The sequence below is a fragment of the Ylistrum balloti genome, unplaced genomic scaffold, assembly GCF_031769215.1.
Source record: "Ylistrum balloti isolate Yb309-2 unplaced genomic scaffold, AGI_CSIRO_Ybal_v1 Utg370432, whole genome shotgun sequence".
Lineage (NCBI taxonomy): Eukaryota > Metazoa > Mollusca > Bivalvia > Pectinida > Pectinidae > Ylistrum > Ylistrum balloti.
In genome coordinates this window covers 201,056-225,156 of record NW_026782290.1, presented here as the reverse complement: position 1 = coordinate 225,156, position 24,101 = coordinate 201,056, and the positions used below count along the sequence as shown (strand labels likewise).

At 35.8% G+C, this 24,101-nt stretch overlaps 2 protein-coding genes across 2 annotated transcripts; both read right to left on the bottom strand.

Moving 5' to 3' along the window:
* Positions 1–1,347: 1,347 nt before the first annotated feature.
* On the bottom strand, positions 1,348–16,697 carry LOC132554698 (uncharacterized). Its single transcript, XM_060219009.1, has 5 exons — positions 16,524–16,697; positions 14,691–14,757; positions 3,727–3,826; positions 2,113–2,294; positions 1,348–1,625 (listed from the first exon to the last, which is right to left on the bottom strand). Exons 1-5 carry the CDS (start codon positions 16,695–16,697, stop codon positions 1,414–1,416), a joined length of 735 nt encoding a protein of 244 aa, XP_060074992.1. The 3' UTR covers positions 1,348–1,413.
* Positions 16,698–17,723: 1,026 nt separating this feature from the next.
* Positions 17,724–23,597, bottom strand: LOC132554697 (uncharacterized). Its single transcript, XM_060219008.1, has 7 exons — positions 23,556–23,597; positions 21,756–21,984; positions 21,469–21,618; positions 20,844–21,179; positions 20,386–20,652; positions 18,701–18,826; positions 17,724–17,899 (listed from the first exon to the last, which is right to left on the bottom strand). The coding sequence occupies exons 1-7, from the start codon at positions 23,595–23,597 to the stop codon at positions 17,724–17,726; spliced, it is 1,326 nt and encodes a 441-aa protein (XP_060074991.1).
* Positions 23,598–24,101: the final 504 nt, after the last annotated feature.

Genomic DNA, 24,101 nt, shown 5'->3' with positions numbered 1-24,101 from the left:
TTCTATATAAAACATTCTTTAAACTATCATCAAGTAAGGAGTATTCATACCAACTAAAGGAAAAAAAAGCGGTTATGAATGACACGGATTTCTTAATAAAATGTAACGGTGAAATTGATTTAAAAGATAAATTTGTTCATGTAGAATGATATGTTTAATCATTGGATAATACGAAACGAAATAACCTTTAATCTCGATAACATAGTAAATTTTATAGCACAAAGCAATTACACCGTGAAAGTTCGTGATTGAAGAGAGAAAATGTTGTTGTGATATACAGGATGATGATTAAAACAAGAACGTGCTTAAAATGTACAGGATAATGATTAAAACAAGAACGTGCTTAAAATGTACAGGATGATGATTAAAACAAGAACGTGCTTAAAATGTACAGGATGATGATTAAAACAATAACGTGCTTAAAATGTACAGGATGATGATTAAAACAAGAACGTGCTTAAAATGTACAGGATGATGATTAAAACAAGAACGTGCTTAAAATGTACAGGATGATGATTAAAACAAGAACGTGCTTAAAATGTACAGGATGATGATTAAAACAAGAACGTGCTTAAAATGTACAGGATGATGATTAATACAAGAACGTGCTTAAAATGTACAGGATGATGATTAAAACAAGAACGTGCTTAAAATGTACAGGATGATGATTAAAACAAGAACGTGCTTAAAATGTACAGGATGATGATTAAAACAAGAACGTGCTTAAAATGTACAGGATGATGATTAAAACAAGAACGTGCTTAAAATGTACAGGATGATGATTAAAACAAGAACGTGCTTAAAATGTACAGGATGATGATTAAAACAAGAACGTAAAAGTGAGTATTTTCAATTTAACAAAACTGATTGCTTTTGTATCTTAAACCAAACTGTCATAGCTTATACATGTCTTTTCTGTTATGAATGTTTTGATACGTTCATTCAAATATACTAAGGTAACTCTATATCAAAGGGATCGGACACAATTTCTTGTATGTTACTAGACTCTCTGCTGGTATTACAACATACAATAACTACATATAACACGTGATGGCCTGTTTTATACCAATTATAAATCTTCATATGAGAAATATTATACAGAAAGGAAGTAGACGACAGAAAGATAAAAAAAGGGAAGTTCTAATGACCTAGGTTATACAAATATGTGCCAAACATCATAACACTTTTTACACGGGAAATCACGAGAAAAGAAAAGCAACACTTTCATTTGAATTACGTCGAAATCTTGCTGTGGTGATAATATGTGATGAAATGTTGAGTTGAAGTTAATGAAAAGTCTACACAGTTCAATAGAGTAGTGAAAATACGACTTCATTCAAAGTGTTATCACACTCCGATGATTGTCGTTGATTGCGTTATCCGTTCCTTTCCACAGTTTCACAAAGAATTTTATTAATCACTTAAATACTTTGGTGGTGACTCGGACCTCTCATCGTACGGGGGAGGGTAAATTGGAGACATGGGAGGAGGAGGTGAGATCGGAGACAAAGACAAAGAAGGGCATTCACGGGTTAAATGGAAGCTCGCCGGTAATGTGTAGGTGAACACTCCATTTTGGTACCGGTTTTGGCAGCTAGGACATGATGTAGTGGTTGTAGTATAAGCTGAAACAGAAAATATCGTTTAAAAATGACTGTTACGGGTTACACATATTTAAAAATAATGTTGAAAAAAACAAAACAATCATTTCTTTTTTAAATTGGTGGTAAAAAAACATTTATGTCGTCTTTGTAATATATGTACGATAAATGGGTTCAGCGAAAACAACAGAAATTAAAGATTCAAAATTTATAAAACTGTTTCTGGATTAAATTTATTTAATTGCATAGACACAGTAAAGATGAGCGCCGTCTATCCCTATCTTCACCCCAATATTTGTTCCTTCTCAAATTATAGGTATTCCTCGTTGCATAGGATGTGATGAGCCATTGGACTGCATTTACCTTCTGTCTACTCGAGAATTTTTTATCGTAACGTTACAAGTCTAAAGACCCATTTTGAAACTGTTCGGATTTGAAGAATTCTATGTTATCTGAATTTTTAGTGTCGTACTCGTCTAATGTACAACGTATGGAGACCTGATTTACTTACAAACGGAAGTTGTATGCTTGAAACTATCGTCAAGGTTTCTGGGGTGGATTGCTGATGTTCGCATTCTAGCTGAATCACGTGACGTTTTTGCGAACATGCAACATATACAGACAGAAAATACTATTATAGCAATGATTCCGACGGTTATTGCAATGGCCACGCCCACTAATCCTCCAACGTCTCTGTAAAATAAATGAATCAATGATTGAAACAATAATTCGTTGCTTTTCTTAATTTTTCGTTTCCAGTAACGTGAAATTAAAAAAAAAAATTGTAATGATTTATTATAACTTGTCCAATTAAACGAATAACGATGAAGATGGGGGATAAATAAGAACTATTCAGTCATTTTTCTAAACTTTTGTCTCCACATAGTAAAGACTATATACATACTTACGATCTATCACCATTGATTGGTTATATGTCAGATGCAATAACCGTGTATCTATAACTTGTATCAATTCAGTGAGACAGTAAATTTGAAAAGACGGACAAATGTTGTGTATTTTGAACATGCCATTGTCCTTCATGGACTCTTCAAATCAGCACTGAGAGCGGCAAAAAGCGTCGGAAATAAACTTAGTTAATAAATATTGAATAAATATTGAAACAAATATAAAACTTATATTACGTTACATTTTTCAACAAATTCACACCTGTGAGTAGGGGTCGAACTACAAATCTCGGATCTACACCTGTTATAAGGGTTCGAACTACAAATGTTGGATCTGTACCTATGAGTAGGGATCGAACTACAAATCTCGGATCTACATATGTGAGTAGGGATCGAACTACAAATCTCGGATCTGTATCTGTGATTAGGGGTTGAACTACAAATCTCGGATCTACACCTGTGAGTAGGGATCGAACTACAAATCTCGGATCTACACCTGTTATAAGGGTTCGAACTACAAATGTTGGATCTGTACCTATGATTAGGGATCGAACTACAAATCTCGGATCTACATATGTGAGTAGGGATCGAACTACAAATCTCGGATCTGTATCTGTGATTAGGGGTTGAACTACAAATCTCGGATCTACACCTGTGAGTAGGGATCGAACTACAAATCTCGGATCTACACCTGTTATAAGGGTTCGAACTACAAATCTTGGATCTGTACCTATGATTAGGGATCGAACTACAAATCTCGGATCTACACATGTGAGTAGGGATCGAACTACAAATCTCGGATCTACATATGTGAGTAGGGATCGAACTACAAATCTCGGATCTGTATCTGTGATTAGGGGTTGAACTACAAATCTCGGATCTACATATGTGAGTAGGGATCGAACTACAAATCTCGGATCTGTATCTGTGATTAGGGGTTGAACTACAAATCTCGGATCTACATATGTGAGTAGGGATCGAACTACAAATCTCGGATCTACATATGTGAGTAGGGATCGAACTACAAATCTCGGATCTGTATCTGTGATTAGGGGTTGAACTACAAATCTCGGATCTACACATGTGAGTAGGGATCGAACTACAAATCTCGGATCTACACCTGTTATTAGGGGTCGAACTACAAATCTCGGATCTGTACCTGTCTTCGGTTCTACAAACCTAGCTATCGCGGCCCTAACGAAGAAAAAATAACAACTTACTTCGTACAGCATTCGTCTCCTTTTCCACAGCAGTAGCCACTACAGTAGTTGTATTTCTCTTCTATACTGTCATAACAAAGGTCGCCTCCTCTACAACGACCTGCAAGAAAGAACCGAATAAAAAACACCTTGAAATATAGTAACTGTGTTGTAGAATATTCAACAACTCACTTAGTAATATCCATGTTGGATAATAAAATTTCTATGATCTAGAAACAAAGGTAAGTGTAATTAAGTTTTCTAAGTTTCGTAGCTGTATAAACAGGTACATGTGCGTGACGGGAAGTAAACTTTCAATTAAGTATTTCAATTGGTTTGATGAATACAACGATACGTTCAATGATGAAATCAGTAAGCAATACATCGGAACGATATTACCGATGGTCATTTGATATCATTTCAGCTCCCCCCCAACCAAATATTTCCATCTTGTGACTGGAAAGACATATCCCTCTTCTATCGATATATCGATACTTAAAAGGGAATTTTTTAAAAATATATTCGACAGCAAAACGGTGACTACACATGCTTACAAAAGATTATGTGCCGTGTGTATGTATGATATAGTATATTTATTTGTGTTTGTTGGAGTGATTGCTCTTCCAATTCATTACTAAACATCTCATTTTATTTATTTGCAATTTTTAGGTTATCTTTTTAATCATTTATAGCTGCAGAATCTTGTGCCCTTCACTAACGTTTTAGAATTGAAAACAAGCGTGTTAATACCAAGAAAGTTCTTGTTTAACGTAGAATGTGAAATAATTATAAAGTTTTAAACAGGAAATGATACGGAGTGAGTGCCCGGAGTTTGGATCTGTGTTTGTGACCAGTGTCCAGTGGCAGACCTTATGTGTTTGTGACCAGTGTCCAGTGGCAGAACTTATGTGTTTGTGACCAGTGTCCAGTGGCAGAACTTATGTGTTTGTGACCAGTGTCCAGTGGTAGAACTTATGTGCTTGTGATCAGTGTCCAGTGGTAGAACTTATGTGTTTGTGACCAGTGTCCAGTGGCAGAACTTATGTGTTTTTGACCAGTGTCCAGTGGCAGAACTTATGTGTTTGTGACCAGTGTCCAGTGGTAGAACTTATGTGTTTGTGACCAGTGTCCAGTGGTAGAACTTATGTGTTTGTAACCAGTGTCCATTGGCAGAACTTCTGTGTTTGTGACCAGTGTCCAGTGGCAGAACTTCTGTGTCTGTGACCAGTGTCCATTGGCAGAACTTATGTGTTTTTGACCAGTGTCCAGTGGCAGAACTTATGTGTTTGTGACCAGTGTCCAGTGGCAGAACTTCTGTGTTTGTGACAAGTGTCAAATGGCAGAACTTCTGTATTTGTGACCAGTGTCCAGTGGCAGAACTTATGTGTTTGTGACCAGTGTCCAGTGGCAGAACTTCTGTATTTGTGACAAGTGTCCAGTGGCAGAACTTATGTGTTTGTGACAAGTGTCCAGTGGCAGAACTTCTGTATTTGTGACCAGTGTCCAGTGGCAGAACTTATGTGTTTGTGACAAGTGTCAAGTGGCAGAACTTCTGTATTTGTGACAAGTGTCCAGTGGCAGAACTTATGTGTTTGTGACCAGTGTCCAGTGGCAGAACTTCTGTGTTTGTGACCAGTGTCCAGTGGCAGAACTTATGTGTTTGTGACCAGTGTCCAGTGGTAGAACTTCTGTGTTTGTGACAAGTGTCCAGTGGCAGAACTTATGTGTTTGTGATCAGTGTCCATTGGCAGAACTTCTGTGTTTGTGACCAGTGTCCAGTGGCAGAACTTCTGTGTTTGTGACCAGTGTCCATTGGCAGAACTTATGTGTTTTTGACCAGTGTCCAGTGGCAGAACTTATGTGTTTGTGACCAGTGTCCAGTGGCAGAACTTCTGTGTTTATGACAAGTGTCAAGTGGCAGAACTTCTGTATTTGTGACCAGTATCCAGTGGCAGAACTTATGTGTTTGTGACCAGTGTCCAGTGGCAGAACTTATGTGTTTTTGACCAGTGTCCAGTGGCAGAACTTATGTGTTTGTGACCAGTGTCCAGTGGCAGAACTTCTGTGTTTGTGACAAGTGTCAAGTGGCAGAACTTCTGTATTTGTGACCAGTATCCAGTGGCAGAACTTATGTGTTTGTGACCAGTGTCCAGTGGCAGAACTTATGTGTTTTTGACCAGTGTCCAGTGGCAGAACTTATGTGTTTGTGACCAGTGTCCAGTGGCAGAACTTCTGTGTTTGTGACAAGTGTCCAGTGGCAGAACTTCTGTATTTGTGACCAGTGTCCAGTGGCAGAACTTATGTGTTTGTGACCAGTGTCCAGTGGTAGAACTTCTGTGTTTGTGACCAGTGTCCAGTGGCAGAACTTCTGTGTTTGTGACAAGTGTCAAGTGGCAGCACTTCTGTATTTGTGACCAGTGTCCAGTGGCAGAACTTATGTGTTTGTGACCAGTGTCCAGTGGCAGAACTTCTGTGTTTGTGACCAGTGTCCAGTGGCAGAACTTCTGTATTTGTGACAAGTGTCCAGAGGCAGAACTTAAGGAATAGTATCGGAGAAACATCGAAACAGACAGATAAGATAATTCTTTGGTTAACCATTAAACATATAAACGTCATTTATAACTCTGGAACAAATTATTTAAGCCTAGTCTACTTACCTATAACAGTCAGTACACTAATTAATAAAATCCATCCATTGTGATAATGAGTCTTCATAATTATCAACGAAACTTCATAAACCAGCTATCTGTTATAAATGTCGCAGATAAAATAAGTTAAAATAAACACCATAACTCTTCACCCTGGTAGAACAAGCCCTCGGTACTCTACCCTTTAAATCGTAAACAAGTATATTCATTCTAGATTACAATACTTAGGTGTCGTTAGTTCGAGCTACGTCACAATTAACAATGGGCCCCTGTGCAATCGGCGGACCATCATTGTACACAATACACATATACACGTGAACAAAGCTGTTTAAAATAACCCCTGATATACTTTTCTATCAATTTTTATCATGCTTATCCTAATAGCTCATCAGTACATGTGCATATTCACGCCAACGACAAATACATTAACATAATATCATAATGTTACGGAACTTTTGGTGTTCATGTCAAATAGAAAAAAACAATCATTCATTCGATGTTTAATATGGACTTGAACCTGTATCTGTGCTTCGTGTTATGTGAAGCGTGACTGGTGTTTTTTTGCCCAATGGCGACGAGTTCGCACGACATAACTGTTAACGTTTTTGTATGAGGATAATAGATTGATCTAAACGATACATGATATGTTTACATTAACAATGATCGGCGGGGATTTAAATGCAATACAATGCTGTAATTAGATTAGGTTTTTTAACTGTAATTTTTTTTGTTACACGTGTTTGGTACAAACTCAAACCACAGTTATTGACCCCAGAGTACCCGTTTATGTAGGAGTGAATCATGAGATAAAGTCAGTACTTATTTAAGGATTTTGTCCTCAGATTGACGTTTCTAAGCTGGTGTATCACACCTAGAACAATAGATTCCACAATTCTAATATTGTCTGTCAGTATCGTGATCATTCTTCTCAGCAAACATCAGAGAAAGTGGGCGTGGACGCGAGTGTACTCAATATAGATACCCTTTATATAAATATATTTGCTATACACAACCTTGATGTAACGATATGCCATGATACCCTAACAATTAGGAATTACGGGTTAAGCGATCCATTAGTCACCTCCCAGCATCTTGTTATATCATAAAGGAGTTTAATTGTCGGATGAGTTCCCCAATTATAGTTCTAAGAAGCGGGCGCTTTGAGAAATGCATCAAAAAGCATCTGTGCCTGTTCAACAACAAGAGTCTCACTTACTTACACCCAGCCAAAGGGTCACTGACACACATTGACCTGTCATTCTGCTACCCTCTCAAACTATCTCTAACTGGAGTGTAAGTGTGAGAGTGATCACAACAGGTCACTACTTGATGAACCTCCACCTCGGGGAAACATGTTCAAAACAGATTAGTCATTGTTCCAAACATTTTGCGAGAAGGAAATCAATAAGGCAGATTAATGCACAGATGAACTGTGATAAAACAAACGATATCAAAGTCCATCAAAGTTCATGCCGCTAACACGTCTTCACTACTTGGACTGGTGCAGCACAGCTGAAATTAAATCATCAAAAACCGGCATTCAATCAAGCACATTTCAATCCAAACTATGAAAAATAACCTCAACCAAAACGAAAAAAAAAACATATTCCAACATTAAGTTTATAAGTTCATGATCTGTGTGTTTGGTTTTCAGACATTGTTTAAAACGAAATTCTGCTGTCCCGCCGTCGACTATTAAACAGGTTTAAGTTATTTAGCCATGATTCAACAATTTGGTCACACTATTCCAGATACATGTAATGGAAGCAAGTTTCTCTGAACTGATACACAGACGATTCAAAAACGGGAAACGAGTTGCTTCAATATGCTGTACCGGGAACTATAGCGCTTCCATTGTCTTCCTGTTGATAATTCTATATTCTCTGCTGAAGCACGTGCCATTGATTTGGCACTCGGTTTAAGGTAGCAACCCCGAAACAGTGTGCTCAAACTCTCAAAGTCATAACATGTATTGTATTTATAATGATAATGTCTTCTATCTTCTCATTAGTATGTCAATAACGCAAGTTTTAGTTATATCCGTAACAAGGATGTTTGTTGTAAATATTTATTATGTCCGTAACACGCGTCTTTGCTATAAACTTTCGCTATGTCCATAACATGGGTGTTTGTTATGTCCATAACATGGGTGTTTGTTATTAACATTTGTTATGTCCGTAACACGGGTGTTTGTTATGTCCATAACACGGGTGTTTGTTAGTAACATTTGTTATGTCCGTAACACGGGTGTTTGTAAGTAATATTTGTTATGTCCGTAACACGGGTGTTTGTTAGTAACATTTGTTATGTCCGTAACACAGGTGTTTGTTATTAACATTTGGTATGTCCGTAACATGGGTGTTTGATATGTCCGTAACGGGTGTTTGTTAGTAACATTTGTTATGTTCGTAACACGGTTGTTTGTTAGTAACATTTGTTATGTCCATAACACGGGTGTTTGTTAGTAACATTTGTTATGTCCGTAACACGGGTGTTTGTTATGTCCGTAACACGGATGTTAGTTAAAATCCTAAAATCCAGTGTAGATTGTAACTTTTAACATACTTCAATATTATGTCACTTTTGGGTCATTACAAACACAAAAAAATTAAATGTATCTCCATGTATTTTTCAGTCAAATCTGTCGTTCACGTATAAATACGTTAGCCAATATGTCTATTAGATCGACATGGCTTTTATCTACAAGTATTGTCAAATCACGATATTTTCAATAGAAATCACTTTAAAATGCCCGTATTAATTTGGCAACAGTGCTCGTGTACTGTGTACATACTACACCCTCACAGCGCCTAGTGAGTTCACCTGTACACAAGACTAAGGTAGATACAAAGTATATATATAAATAATATCCCTTGTCGTGTAACCCTTAATTGAATTAGTGAAAGTGTGGTGACGTCTGGACATGTTATAAGACGAAATACTACCGGATTTCACTATAATCTCCGCCCGAACGTGTAATCATCACCTCTACCATGTAATGCTGGACTAGATCGAACACTATGGGGATAACTGGGAGAGACAAGTGTTCTCAGCTGGTTTTGTCAAAAGGTTTCAGTACATTTTAAGCATGTGATGCTTGACGAAGAAAGTCATGTTTTCTTCCAGTTGATATCATGGATTCTAAAAGATGGCTGACGAATTGGAATCATCTGTGTTTCCTAGGTATTTATATTCTCCATTTTTTTAATTAGTGACCATGGATATATACAATAGTTATTTACGGAGCAATGAAAATTTGATTTGGTGGTCACGCGGAAATTTACCCGTTTTATATCATTAAATCATTTTCTTTACACATTTGACATCCAGCAGATACAGGTATTTATTTTAATCGTCAAATGTTCGTCCACCGGGGTCGCAAAAATAATTTTGTTCGCTCCAGTTGGCGATTGTCCCGCTATATATCATCATTGTTGTGTCGTGGTAATTGCATTCCATTGTGTTAAATGTAGTGTTAAAAATTATTGTATACAACGGCCACTAACCGTAAAGTTAGTTTTTCTGTGTATTTGCTCCTGTCGTTATAACAATGAACTACAATGCATCATTACTTTAACTTTCTGTACGTCCCTGTAACTACTTAGGACGAAATAATAAAAATGTCGTGTTCTCTATAACTCGATCTCGACAAGACGACCCGTTGGTATCCGGATAAGACGGTGAAGGAGCGACAGACGCGGTAGTCAGTGTAGCTGTATAGGAATGTAACAACCGAAGGAAAAGATTACACGGAAATTTGTGATGCGATTTCAAAATGTCAACTCTGTTATTTGTCGTGATTTCATAATGTCGTATTCCGGCGTTAAAAAAATGTACCGATTCCTATTTAAAATGGTTACACTGAATAACGTAATTTTTGAACAATTATTAAAATTCGAAATCCAGGCCTGAATCATGCATGATATATACATGATTTCAGTTTACTCAAACAACAGTTCTTTATTCATTCATATTTTTCACTTGTGTCATTTTTAAAGAGTTCTTTATAATTTTTTTAGGACGCGAAGAACCTATGATACGTACAAACCAGAATTGTTAACCCCGGATTTTGGTTTGTTTTTTACCGGATATCTGTTTACAAGCACGCATTGTATTATTGCATTAAAGCGGTTTAAGTACGAATTTTAATGGCCGCATTGAACAATCCATCTTATTCATTTTTTTTTATTCATGTGTAAACTCTCAACTGTCAGAGCGAAAGCACGCCAACACATCGCGACGACAAGTTGACGAATTAACAAGAATGAGCGTGATCAATGTCCCTTGTCTAAGGCTAAGTTTCACGATACCTACCTAGAATAGTTTCCTTGGTTCTGACTGACCCTCATATTGTACCGTTAATCGAGTCGTGACTTAAAATCTGTCAGACACATTTATATAGACAGCAAAGCATATTTACACAAAGAAAACAAGCATAAATTTTACTTTCCAACGTGTACTTATATTTACTCAAACAGCAGATAACTGTATTTATTTTTGGACAAGTACGGTTCTCGCCGGTATATCATGGTGAAGTTGACAAATTTGAAGTAAAATAAATCATTTGATTGGTTCGCTGTGAATGTTTTATTGCCTTGGGGAATGCAAAGGGATTGGGCAAATTTCATAATCACTTGTGTGTCTTGTAAAAATCTTTGCCTCAACCTGCGAACCATTTTTTTTTCATTAATTCGAATAGTGGCAAAATTGAAAAATAATTCACACGTGTTCTTGACGTTTTTCTGAAATTATCAGATTTATGAAAAGTATTCAGTTCATGAAATTATATAAAACATTTAGAAAATTTGGTGTTATTTCATGTTTCATTTTATATAAAAGTGCATCTTTTACTCTTTCTTATATAAAAGTTGCAATTTTCGCCTTTTAAAAAAGTGTTTCAAACCTATCTAATATAATGATTGTTTTCCTCCAATCAATATCGATTTTTTTCGGTCGACACATATATTTAGGCTCCAATAAACAGCTACTGTACATTATGTTAAATTTCATGACATGTGCCATTCGCCTATATATCGTTTGTCCACTTTCATATAACAATAAAGTTATATATCTTAAACAAATCCACGAGAATTCATTAGTACAACTTACTACGATGTCATAAAACACTCCATGTCTAACGTCTATCGTAAATCTTTACGCAATCGTGTAGGGGGCGAGATATAGGACAACGGAGAAGAATGTGTGTTTGTGCAAACCACAGTCGTTATATTACACTCTGAAAAACTGCCAATCACCACAGCATAAACTTATAAATATTTAGAATTTATTAAGTTTTCGGGCCATTCGGTGAAAAGTCGCAGTCACTAAAATGATGTAACTGTTAGTAGGTGGCTATTTCAAACAATATCTAGAGAAGAGGTTAGAGTGCATTAATAAATTTGTCTAATCTATTAAGTGTATTTAATTGTCTCCAGTACATTTCTTGTGCATTCTTTTATTCCTAATCACAAAATCATTCACGTAATACACTGTAGAAAGGAGCTCACCTTTTTATCTATCACAAACATACTTATGTTTTGTTCCGTTTTAACCATTATGTACTATGAGATTGTACATGTTAAGTATCATGTCATCCCTTAAATGAGTTCAAGACTTGAAGAGTTACGTCCTTTATCGAAGAACGTGACATGGAACAAAAAGCAAAATATCTCAAGCCGCCATGATTTGTAAAATGTGAGTAACTGGTATCACGGCAAATTTATATATCGTGACAATTTTCATGAACGGCTATTGTTGATAAGTGGGCTGTTGATAAGGTCATTATGTAATGAGCACAAGTGATCAAGTTCTCCTGTATTAATTGCAAATATGTATTACACTTTTACAGTGGTGCTGTTGTTTGTTGTTGTGAACGGGAACGACAGTGAAATCAGAGAATCGAATACGTAAGTAGATTTTAAAAGTTCTGTCTCTAATAACAAATCTACGCATCATTCTTAATTACCTGAAGTACAAAAATGTATATCCCTTATCTTCGCTTTGTACTAATTGCTGAAATTGGAGGACAGTCCTTCTGTAGAAATAAATCATTTCAAATGTTTGTCAAGTCAAATCAAAGTTAAAATGTTGATATTCTTTGACCCTTCACAAAAACAAAAAAGAAAAAAAAACATAATGAGAACATTCTTGTTGCAGGACCAGGGTCAGGACGACAGTTCTGGTGACACGAATTGTCATCCCGATATTGACTATTGGAGGACTGTCTCTGGGTTACTTCCTGTTCAGGGGATGGATTAGGTTTTCCTGTAGTCGCCAGAAGACAATTGATGGGGTATCCAATGTTTGATTGTGTATGGTTAGAGTGACTGATTCTTCTGCAGCAAGGAGGGGCCAGATTTCTGATGTAGAGACTAGAGATGGACAGGAAACGATGGTTATGTTACCTTCCGGGGATGGACGTGTGTACAATAACCTAACGTATCAAAGGAATTAAGGAAAATTTTCTTTTCTTAAATACACAATCACATCATATAAAAGAATAAATGTCTTCATCGCATTCATTAAAGTTCAATTATATAGAGACGGACGCAGCATCGCATTTAATGTCATAAATTTAAAATTATTGCCCCATTAGGGATCTTTACTGTTTTCATGTTGCTCGACACTGAAATTGCGGTAAAGTGTAATTATACAATCACGGCATTTCAGTTGTCCGGAATTAATTCAAACACGCCTTAAACTATCAAAAATATTTTTACACTTAAGCTAAACAATAACGAGCAATATTGAAAGCCGAATTGCTACATGTAACGTCCATGAGTTTCCACCGGTACGCGTTTGGAAGTTAGAAATTAAATGGAAACTTCTATTTGGCTCTTTAAATTATCAACAGATATGTTATAATAGTACTTGTAAAAGTAAGCGTTTTGTCTACACATACATGTAGTTTTTTTAATGGGTGAAATGACGAAATAACGAATGTATTTCGAAATATTTGTCAGGTTTCCACGTAGCTGTTCTACTATAGTCGAAGGCGTGAACGTGCTGTCAACGAAAATGTCGTAATTGTGAAAACAAAGTGTTAGGCTGATGACAGTATGAACTGATAATATGTAAATCATGTGACAAGACTTTAACACTGTGCAATTCTGTGATAGCGCAAAGTTTAGTGCGTGTTAAATGTTACTTATGATGAATTGTGTTATCAAAGTGCAGTCATTCTAGAGTTTTACAACAAAAAGATTGAAAGTAAAATGTGTTTTGTTTTATTTTTATACAAATGAATATCATTATTTATGTGGAAAAAACAAGTTTATTGGTTTAAACATATCTTATTTGCCAAAAATTTGACAACAACGGATTGGGCACAAGTTATTTCAACATTATCAACGCCCTCTCCGATTAACATTTGTATAAATTTTAAGGTGATGGTATAACGGACACAACAGAAACATAATAACTAACGAACTTTCTATATACAATGCTGGTTTGTAGTAACTTAAATTGTAAATCTATTGCTGGCCCTTATATAAATTTGTACTATTCTAAAAATGTCTATATTAATATCGAAAGGTAATTGATTATCCCCAAAAAGTAGTAAATCAATATCAATTATGTGATTAAAACGTAGTATATTTAAGTCATTTAACATAGTAAGTCTCTGATTTTGGTAATTTGGACAAACGAAGAAGAAATGATAGTTATCTTCACAGGCAAAACCACAGCAACACATTGGAGAATTCACGAGATTCACACGGAAAAGATCGTAATTTAAAGAACTGCACGCATGTCTTAATTTTGTATGAATAATATTTAGTTTTCTCTCTCTCCATAATTGAAATAAGGGGGCGGAGTCAACTCTCTTTGACCAGAAAGCAAAGCCTTTTTAAAACGCCTAAGTGATGGTTGTAACCTGACCGATAAATCTAAATTATTCCATAAACGAATTGTGGAAGGGATGAACGACAAATTTGTATGTGATAATCTATAATTAGGTAAAGTGAAATTATTTCTATTTCTCAGGCTATACGGGTTAATTTGGTCTACAGTTGGTGGTGGCGATAAAACATTTAGAAAATTTGGTGTTTTTTCATGTTTCATTTTATATAAAAGTTGCAATTTGCGCCTTTTACGTCTTTCTAAAAGTGTTTCCAAACCTGATTCATAATATAATGATGCATTATTAACATAGGAAGGCAAACCTGTAATAATTCTAACATATTACATTCGTCGTTAGTACATCCGTCCCACACTTCGCACGCATCCTCAAAGATAGGTAAAATGAGTGTAAGATAAATTCTAGATAGGGTCTCCCTTTTAAGAATATATCTAAGTTTTCTCAAAACTTGAATACTATAAATATGGTCTCCCACTTACCTTTGGCTTTCAAAGTAACTCCTAGATGTCTATGAATTTCACTAAATTCTAAAAATATTCCATCAAACTGTAGTTCAAAATCCTCGAGATTATTAGCATTCGAAACAAACATTACATCAGTCTTACTTGGATTAACATTAACTAACCATTTTTTGGACCAGACATTTAATGCTTCTAAATCACGGTTCAGTAACGTAGAAATTTCATTGCAAGAAGAAGAAGTGTGCATTAGAAAGGTATCATCAGCAAAAAGACGTGATGCAGATTGAAAATTTTCAGCAACATCATTGATATAAACAGGAAAAAGCAACGGAGCAAGAATTGACCCTTGAGGAACTCCAGCTTTAATGAACCCTATATCCGAAACAGAATTACCAACAAAAACTTGTTGATATCTATGAGAGAGATAATTTTCTAACCATTTCAACAAATCTCCAGAAATATTATAAGACTTTAATTTTATTAGAAGGCCCTGATGCCAAACCCTATGAAAGGCCTTCGATATGTCACAAAAAACCAGACATGCGTGCTTCTTCTCATCTAAAGATTAACAAACTCTATGAAAAATTTCCATTCAGTGATAAACGGTTGAATGACCTGACATAAATCGCGATTGGTGTTCAAGAAAAAGAGAGTTATTTAACAAATGATTATGAACATGTTTAAAAACGATTCTTTCAAAAACTTTACCAACAGCAGATAATAATGAAATAGGTCTATAATTTGTAGCGTCGTGTTTGTCACCTTTATTTTTATAAAGAGGCATAACCTTGGCTTTTTCCCAAGCCTTAGGGTAAATTCCACTAGTAAGGGATAGATTAAAAAGTAGCATTAGCGGTTTACAGACAGTATTTGCAGTGAATCTCAACATGTGATGACTAATGCCATCACTTCCTGAAGCTTTTCCAAGTTTCAATATTCGTAAAATGTGTTTGATCTCCGAAGCTTCTATCCTAACAGTGTGGAGACGACTCTCTGTCCTGTATCCTGGATTATAGTGTTAATTACCGTTCTCACCTCAATTAAGATCAGAAACTTATGTCAAACTACGAACGAATGTGATTAGATCAACCAAAGTTATATCACTGCAAGAGTACAGTGATCCCTTCTTTTCATTAGTTTTTTAAGCAACATTTCAAAAAATTACACTTTGGTTGCTATGGAGATTTGCAGCTGTCAAATCAAATTGAAAATTTGAGATCATGTTGTGCATATTATCCCAGTAGGATTCTATTGTATTTCTATGATAAAGGAAAAGGAAACAAAAATCGCTTAAAAAATAAACAATAATTCTTGTTAAATAAACAAAAAATCCAAAAACGCATATTTCTATGACACAAATTTTGACGCCTGTAACGGGAGACATTTTTTCTTTTAATTACGCTCTATTATTTTTTTACCCTTTCCAAAACCAGCACCAAAATTTTTTTTTTATTTTGAGCATCAGATTTTCATTTATCCTTAATAGGGCTTGAGAAAATATGTCTTCCCTCAAGGATTCGTCAATGTGCTGAGGGTCTTAATCGTGAAAATGAGGATGACACATAGAATAGTTTGGATGAAACACTAAATCTACAAATATGTCTACAAACCTAATGCTATTGGTCAGACATTCTTATGTTATCAAGATAGATGTTTTTTATGAAAAAAGAATTGTAGATAAAACATGAGACAATTAATATCTAATAAAAAAACAATACATTTGTATAATTTAATTGACAATTAACTGCTTTAATGAAATGAAACATTTTTGTTCTCTTTGAAAGAATAAGCTAGTAATCAGAATTATCCAGTATATATTTGTTTATCATATGGGATAAGTCCTATTTTCACCGAGTATTCAGCAGAGCTAGGATGAAGCTGACTGGGCATGGCCTTTATCCCTGCCGCTGCGAGTCTTGGGTCCCGTTCATTCAGTACGTTTCCAGATTCGGGCCGGACCTGTGAAAGGTACTTCAGCACAACGGAACCCAAGATATCTCTCAGGGTCTGGCAAACAGTCCTCATCAGTCTTATATATGTACATTTGTACCTGTATTTTACGTTCAGACTTCCATAAATGACTTAAATATTTGTACTATTTCATACATCTTTAAAATGTTTGAATTCTAACGGATTTCAAATGTGTGTAGCAATTGTTTAACATCATAGGTAAATCTAATGTGACGACGTAGTGAATTATATAGGAAACGTACAGACAATATACATACAGATGAAAATCAAAAGCCATTTAAAGGGTGAAAGCCACTACTTCAAGTCAGTCGCAAGCTTATTCTTATTTCTAGGCAATAGATATACGGAGGCGGTATCAGCCTTACCTTTTCCTGAACGTTTCTACTGTTAGGCTCTCCAATGGAACTATTTGGGTTATATATAAACGTAATATCTTCTTATGTCTATTTTTCAACATTATTTATTTTGCATATCGTTACTTTAATATTTTAAAGCAGTTTCCAGTAGCAATTGATCTAATTACAGCGAAGAGGAGTGTCTTGTGGCAATCAGAGAACTCTGAAAAAGTTTAAAGGTAAATGTACAGCTCATCAAAATAAGATAATATACATAAGATCTTAAATCAATTTTAATTTCAAACGAGATTCGATGAAACATAATTTTAAATTTTCCATAGGATCTTTTATGAAATTAAAACGAACTCTAGTTACTTTTGATCACATAATTTAGAAAAATTATATTTTGACAGATTTAAAAGTAAAAAAGCGAAGGACAAAGTTAAATGAACGCCGCCATATTTTGCGTGCATGACATAACATCATACTTCATATTATGACATCGCTATCGATCTCTGACTGGCGTATCCAATCAAAAACGTTCCAGGATGTATTACATTTGTGACATTCACTCAAAAATATCCCCTGGTTAACAGGCGTATTGTGCAATGAAAATATAGTTTTTACGTACCTATCTTTATGCCTATGTTTGTTTTATCGTTGGATTCACACATACGTTTGAGTAATACAGTATATATGCAGTAATTGTTTTACAAAACTGACATATTAAGAAAATCCGAAATAATCATGTTTCTTCCATTGCAATTTCGTTGACGACAGATACTTTCGCGTAGTCTTCTGTCTCTCTAACAACTTGGACGCACAAGAAAACAAAACCGGATGCTAACACCAGGGCACATCCGGCTAAGTAAAACGCTGGCTTGTACCGCTCCACTTCATCATAACTCATTCCCACAGCATCTGCAACAATGTCAACACCTACGGTGATTAAATGTGCATTCGTGTAATCAGAAATATTAAATATAAATATAAACTTTATTTATTTTACAACAATTGCGAAACAAGTTATGTCAACTTATACTAATCACTCTTGTTGGCCCGGATGTAAGCGCGCGAGGGTTCTTATTGTGGGAGGAAACCGGAGTACCCGGGAAAAAACCACGTGGTCGGGCTGGTGATCCCTTACCTTTTCACGTTCGTTCCGGGAATCGAACCCCGGTCGGCTAGGTGAAAGGCGAGTGCGTTAACACCGCGCCACCCGACCACCCTTAGAAGATGCATCGTCATACACATTTATAGACGAAGAAATCTAAAACGGTGTTCCTTAAGCAAATGATTGGGTAAACCCATCGTCATGACAACACTCCGCAATCAGTTGATAGGCAAATTATACAACATTACAGTAGAGTTATGGAGTTTAGATTTAAGTGAATTATTTATTAGTATCGTAATTGATTTCTACAAAAAAAAACATAATCCAAACTCAAAATCGATAAATCATTTACGTGGATACTACTAAGTAAAAGGAATGTAAACATAGATGATACGGAAGAGTAAGCGTCTTCTGCTTCATCGATGGCTTCCGTCATGCTGATATTGGCCAACCAGGTCAGTATTGAACAGTTACACTGGAGACTTGGTACTTATACAATATTGCCAGCGTTACATGAATGATCAACTTGTGTTCTGTATGTGGAGTCACAAAGCATTAGTGTACTAGTACTTACATTAAATATGTAAACAAATTGTTCAGATACGTACACTGACATGGCGATGACAGCAGAATACCAACACCAGCACTGAATTCTAAAAGGCCTTTAACAATCCGTACGTTCTTCTTCCCGTACACAGTTGGAATCAGGTTTTGGAGAAGAGTAGTGAACGCCACTACAACAGACAAATGAAAAAGGGTTAGAAAGACGTGTCGCATAAGACAAGTTATATTCCTGATATGCATGATATGTAGTCATAAATACACGAGTTTTCCGTTTAACTTTCAGTCCGTAAATTAGCTAACCTTTTTAACAAATCGCATTAAATGTGCGATCCTATCACACAGTTGGACACTAGATAATGTATATAGCGTGTGTGCTGATGATGTGTGCACGAAGTTTTTTTAGTGCATTGTACATTACCACAATGGTGGTCCGACCATCCGTTAGTGTCACTAGTGTCCAGGAGATATATATTGATATATTGTTGGTCTAATTAGAACTCCTTATCTATTTCCACTGTACTGAAATGAATCACAACGACAACAGTAATTGTTACAGGGTTAACGTGATCTATGTATAATTTTACTGTCGAGAAGTTAGATTCGTTAGAAAGGTTAGACACATCAGTAAGGTTTGACTCATCAGTAAGGTTTGACTCATCAGTAAGGTTAGACACATCAGTAAGGTTTGACTCATCAGTAATGTTCGATTCATCAGTAAGGTTTGACTCATCAGTAAGGTTTGACTCATCAGAAAGGTTAGACATATCCGTAAGGTTTGATTCATCAGTAAGGTTTGACTCATCAGTAAGGTTTGACTCATCAGTAAGGTTAGACACATCAGTAAGGTTTGACTCATCAGTATCATCAGTAAGGTTTGACTCACATCAGTAAGGTTTGATTCATCAGAAAGGTTTGACTCATCAGTAAGGTTTGACTCATCAGTAATGTTCGATTCATCAGTAAGGTTTGACTCATCAGTAAGGTTTGACTCATCAGAAAGGTTAGACATATCCGTAAGGTTTGATTCATCAGAAAGGTTTGACTCATCAGCATCAGCGAGACTACACTGATCATAAAGGTTAGTCTCATAAGTCAAGTTTAACTTATAAAATTGAGGTAAAACTAATCAATATGGTTAGACTCCTCAGTAAGGTTAGAGAAGTTAGATCGATCAGAAAGGTTAGACTCATTAATAAGATTAGACTCATAAATAAGGCTAGATTCATCAGAAAGGCTAGACTCATCAGTAAAATTAGACCTATCAGTAAAGATAGACTCACTAGTGATTCTAACCCCACTGATGAGTGTAGATAAATCTAGCAGATATTAAAGATTACTGTACGGGTTAGTCAACAATTGGTGCGAGAGCACTAATTTTGTATATACGATTTTGCCACGTCTGTGTACGGCCTGTTAGGTACCACGTAACTACTTCCGTCTAGACAACAGAACATGCTGTAGGCAATATGATATTATAAATTAATATCAGCTTCTAATCATTGTATTTACTTATATTCAAATATGCAATTATATCTTGTCATTACAATGAAAATACAACCCTTGACCTGCTTATCACAACACGGCGTAACCTTGCTAAACAAAGCCAAAGCGCCTTTTTTTAAACTGTAGAGTTCTTTCTATTGGGATAATTCCAAATTGTAATGTAAAAACAGTCTTTTAGTGCCTTGGACATGATAAAAGCTGAAAGGATTGGTAGTTGAATGTTTACCTTTCGAGATACCCAAAATAGCAGCATAAATGGAAATATGAAGTAGATTTGTCGACCACGTTGCGCCTATTGTCCAAATTCCAGAGATGAATGCAATCGGTCCCATAAAACACAAGGTGGACACTATCTCTTTCTTTATGCAGCAAAACATAAATACTGGTCCGAGGATCTGACCTCCATAGTAGAAAAAGCCACCCAGGTAGGGAGCTGACGAGCTGTCGCTCGTATCGAAAAAAGTAAAGATCTCTTTTGATAAAATGAACTGACCTGGAAAGAGAGAAAACTTCTGTCAGTGATATGACGAAATTCAGGAAGAATATTCAATAAAGTAATACGATGCGGTTGCGCAGTTATTGAGGTGACAGCGAAAACACTGGGTACAAAGTGTCATAAATGTAAATTCGTGAAAAGGCGGAAATGTCGTATGGGAATTTATATAGAAATAAAATCTTACTCACCAAAACGGTCTAATAGGAGGACCGTCATCAGAATATACAACGACTTCTGATGTAATATGCTCCAATCAAATGGAGAATAATATGTCTTGATCCACTTTTCATTTGTAGATCCCAGTCTGAGAGAGACAAACAAAGCGAAAATCATGATCACTATCTGCCATCGATAAAGCAGTCTCCAGTTTAGATTGACATCATCTATAGACATTATTCCATAATGAATGACAGATGCACATGCACCCCCAATGTTAACAACACCAACAGCTATGAACCTGCAGTTGTCTATGTTCTCAAGAACAGGAACGACTGCTACAAGTTTCAAACAAGAGGCTCCAACACCTGAAAAGGAAAGATGTCGTCTTGTAGAATGACCATTTAATTATTGACTGTGTACCGACACGAAAACAGACATTAAATGATTGACTACAAATCGGCTCCAAAATAAACAATGAAATATACAAAACTTCAGTATATCTTCCTTTGCATTACGCTGTCTTTATTTCTGAATGATACAAAAGTTGATCGACAAATAAAGTCATACATTTTTCTAGAGAAATTGAACTCGTACAAGTTGCTCGGTTGACCGGTCTGTCACGATATCACGCGTGACTTACAGTGAAAAACATACCTGCGATGCCACCGATGAGTACTCCGATCAGGCCTATGGCGGCTTTGTCGAGCCAAGATGCCACGAACATGCCACACATCATCATTAAGCAGCCACTTATTGCCACTATTCGGTAACCCACCTTCAGCGAAATCAGGGCCGCGAATATTGCTGTAATATTATAAATTATATAACAAGAATTAAGTCTGATTATTTTTATAATTACAGATAATTTGTAAACTTCCGAATATTTTTATTTCATAATAGAAAATGGTTTGTGTTGATTTGCTGATGTAAGCATTATTTACTTGCGATGGAACTGACACCAGTGTACACACGTCGAACCTCGCGTTGTCCGCTCTCGCCCCAATCGGCTGTGTAACCGAGGGCCTCGTCCTTTGTAGTAATCCATTGATCCACCAAGGAAAAACTGAAGAAGATAGCAGTGCATGACAGGATCGTCCCAACGGCTCCTTTTAAGCAGCAACATGAGTGTCCGCTTCCGGTCTGGTCCTCATCTTTATCTTCGGCATGTTGCTATTTTTTTTATAAAAAAAAAAAGACCAGTACAGATAAAGGTATATCGGTTAACACTTACACCACTTATTTACTTTAACAGTATAGTGTAGATCATCTCGGAAACCTAACAATGGATCTTCTCTATTTATGACACCTGACAATCACAGCAATGTTAATTTGAAACTCGTTTTACATGAATCCTTCTGTTTCCTACTGCATTCAAATTTAGTGTTATGAAGTCTAAAACTTTAGTCAATGACAATTCTGTTATATCATATCCCGCCGAGTAACAGCATACCGACATGACACAGCCTAGACAAGACAGCATCATATTCCGCTAATAACATCATACCGACATGACAGCCTAGACAAGATAGCATCATCTGTATATTCTGTCGCGCATACATTAGTAAGACAACTAATAACTGAATAACTATCTTTAATTATCATTAATGAATAATAAAGGACGACGACGACGACGACGATGATGACAATGATGATGATGATGATGATGATGATGATGATGATGGCGACGATTTCTAAATCCATACAGCCTTTATTTATATAAGTAAGGAACATTATAAATGTATGAATCTCTATTCATTCGTTTATATATCGAGGGAATGTAATTTATTTTGAGATCATGTATGCCCAACACGGTTACGAATCATCGAGCGAGTCTAGTCCGTACACCTGCGTGTTAAGTTTACCGGTTAATATTACTGCATAAATAATACACATTAGTATTCATGGTGTATTTTATCAACCTCGATATGAGAAATGTGAAGAATCTGTCAACGTAATGTTACGAAACATGGTCAGGGCGTACTAGTGATTTCATTTTAAAAACATTTTTATTGGAAATAAAAACAATAGGTGCTGGGCAACCGGCTATAGCCTATATAAGTCCTTCCATCTAGGATGGATAAATATATCTGAATTATTATACAAGATAATAGTATATCATACAATCACTGCAACACCAACAACTGACATCAATTCGTATCAAATAACACACGAGTAACCTCCCCTACATCGTGTTAAGGCGAATTCAGTTCGAACAGTTTTGGAATAACAGGAAATGAAATATGTCCGTAGCCCGAAGGAAGTACATTTATCTATTAAACATATCAAATAGACTTAAAGAAATTTGAAAATGTGCACAAAAGTTACCAAAAGAAATATGTGCTAATATTTTTGGTTATAAAACCGATACAGTTGTTCAGCATTTGTTTTATATGTCATATAGCTTCGTGTTGATTCACATTTAAGCTGTACGGGATGTTTCAGTTTACACTAAATGTGTTATACAACGAACAATGTGAATTTTCTACGGTTGTCTCCTAGGTCCCTATAGTTTAGGTGATTAACTTCACTGACAGATCTTAGAATGATGAAGCAGCTGTTCGGTTTCGTTCTCTGATTCTTTGGAACTGAAAGGTGTTATTCATTAGAAAGTTTTTTTATACAGTCCTCAAAACACGGAACCGGACCATCGTAAAAACAATTGAATGTAATTCTGTACATGACCTACATCGCATTTACGACTGATTATTAAATATGCAACACATGTTAATACAAATACTTACCCTATTCACAGTCATATCTGTTTCTGACTTGTCTGTGCACATTTCGAAACGAGTTTTTCTGTAAAAGTATTTTGATAATCGGTTCTCAACGTAGTCAGTTCCACTACACGCAGGTCACAACATTAAATAACACACGACGTGGATTTGACAACAGTCGCGTGAAATGGGACACCAGTAAATTGTGAAGCGGTGTAGTGAAGTCTGAAATACGACATGAAGTAGGATTCAAAGTCAGTCGTCCATTACGGACGGTGACATAAAAATAAAAGAAGTTGTATATGTTACACAACATAACATAGACTGAGAAATGTAAATGTTTTGTAAAATTGTTGATAAAAATGAAATTGCCATATTTAATGATTTAAGTAGAAGATAAATCAATACGTTACGTCAAAAACAAAACCAGATGAGTGACATAACATGTACACGTACAGTAATTAACTTTTTCGCAAAATATATTACTAGTATGAAACACTGTCATTTAAAAATGTCAAATCTTGTGTAATTCATAAGGATTTTTACACGTGAGTGAACAACGTGTATTTA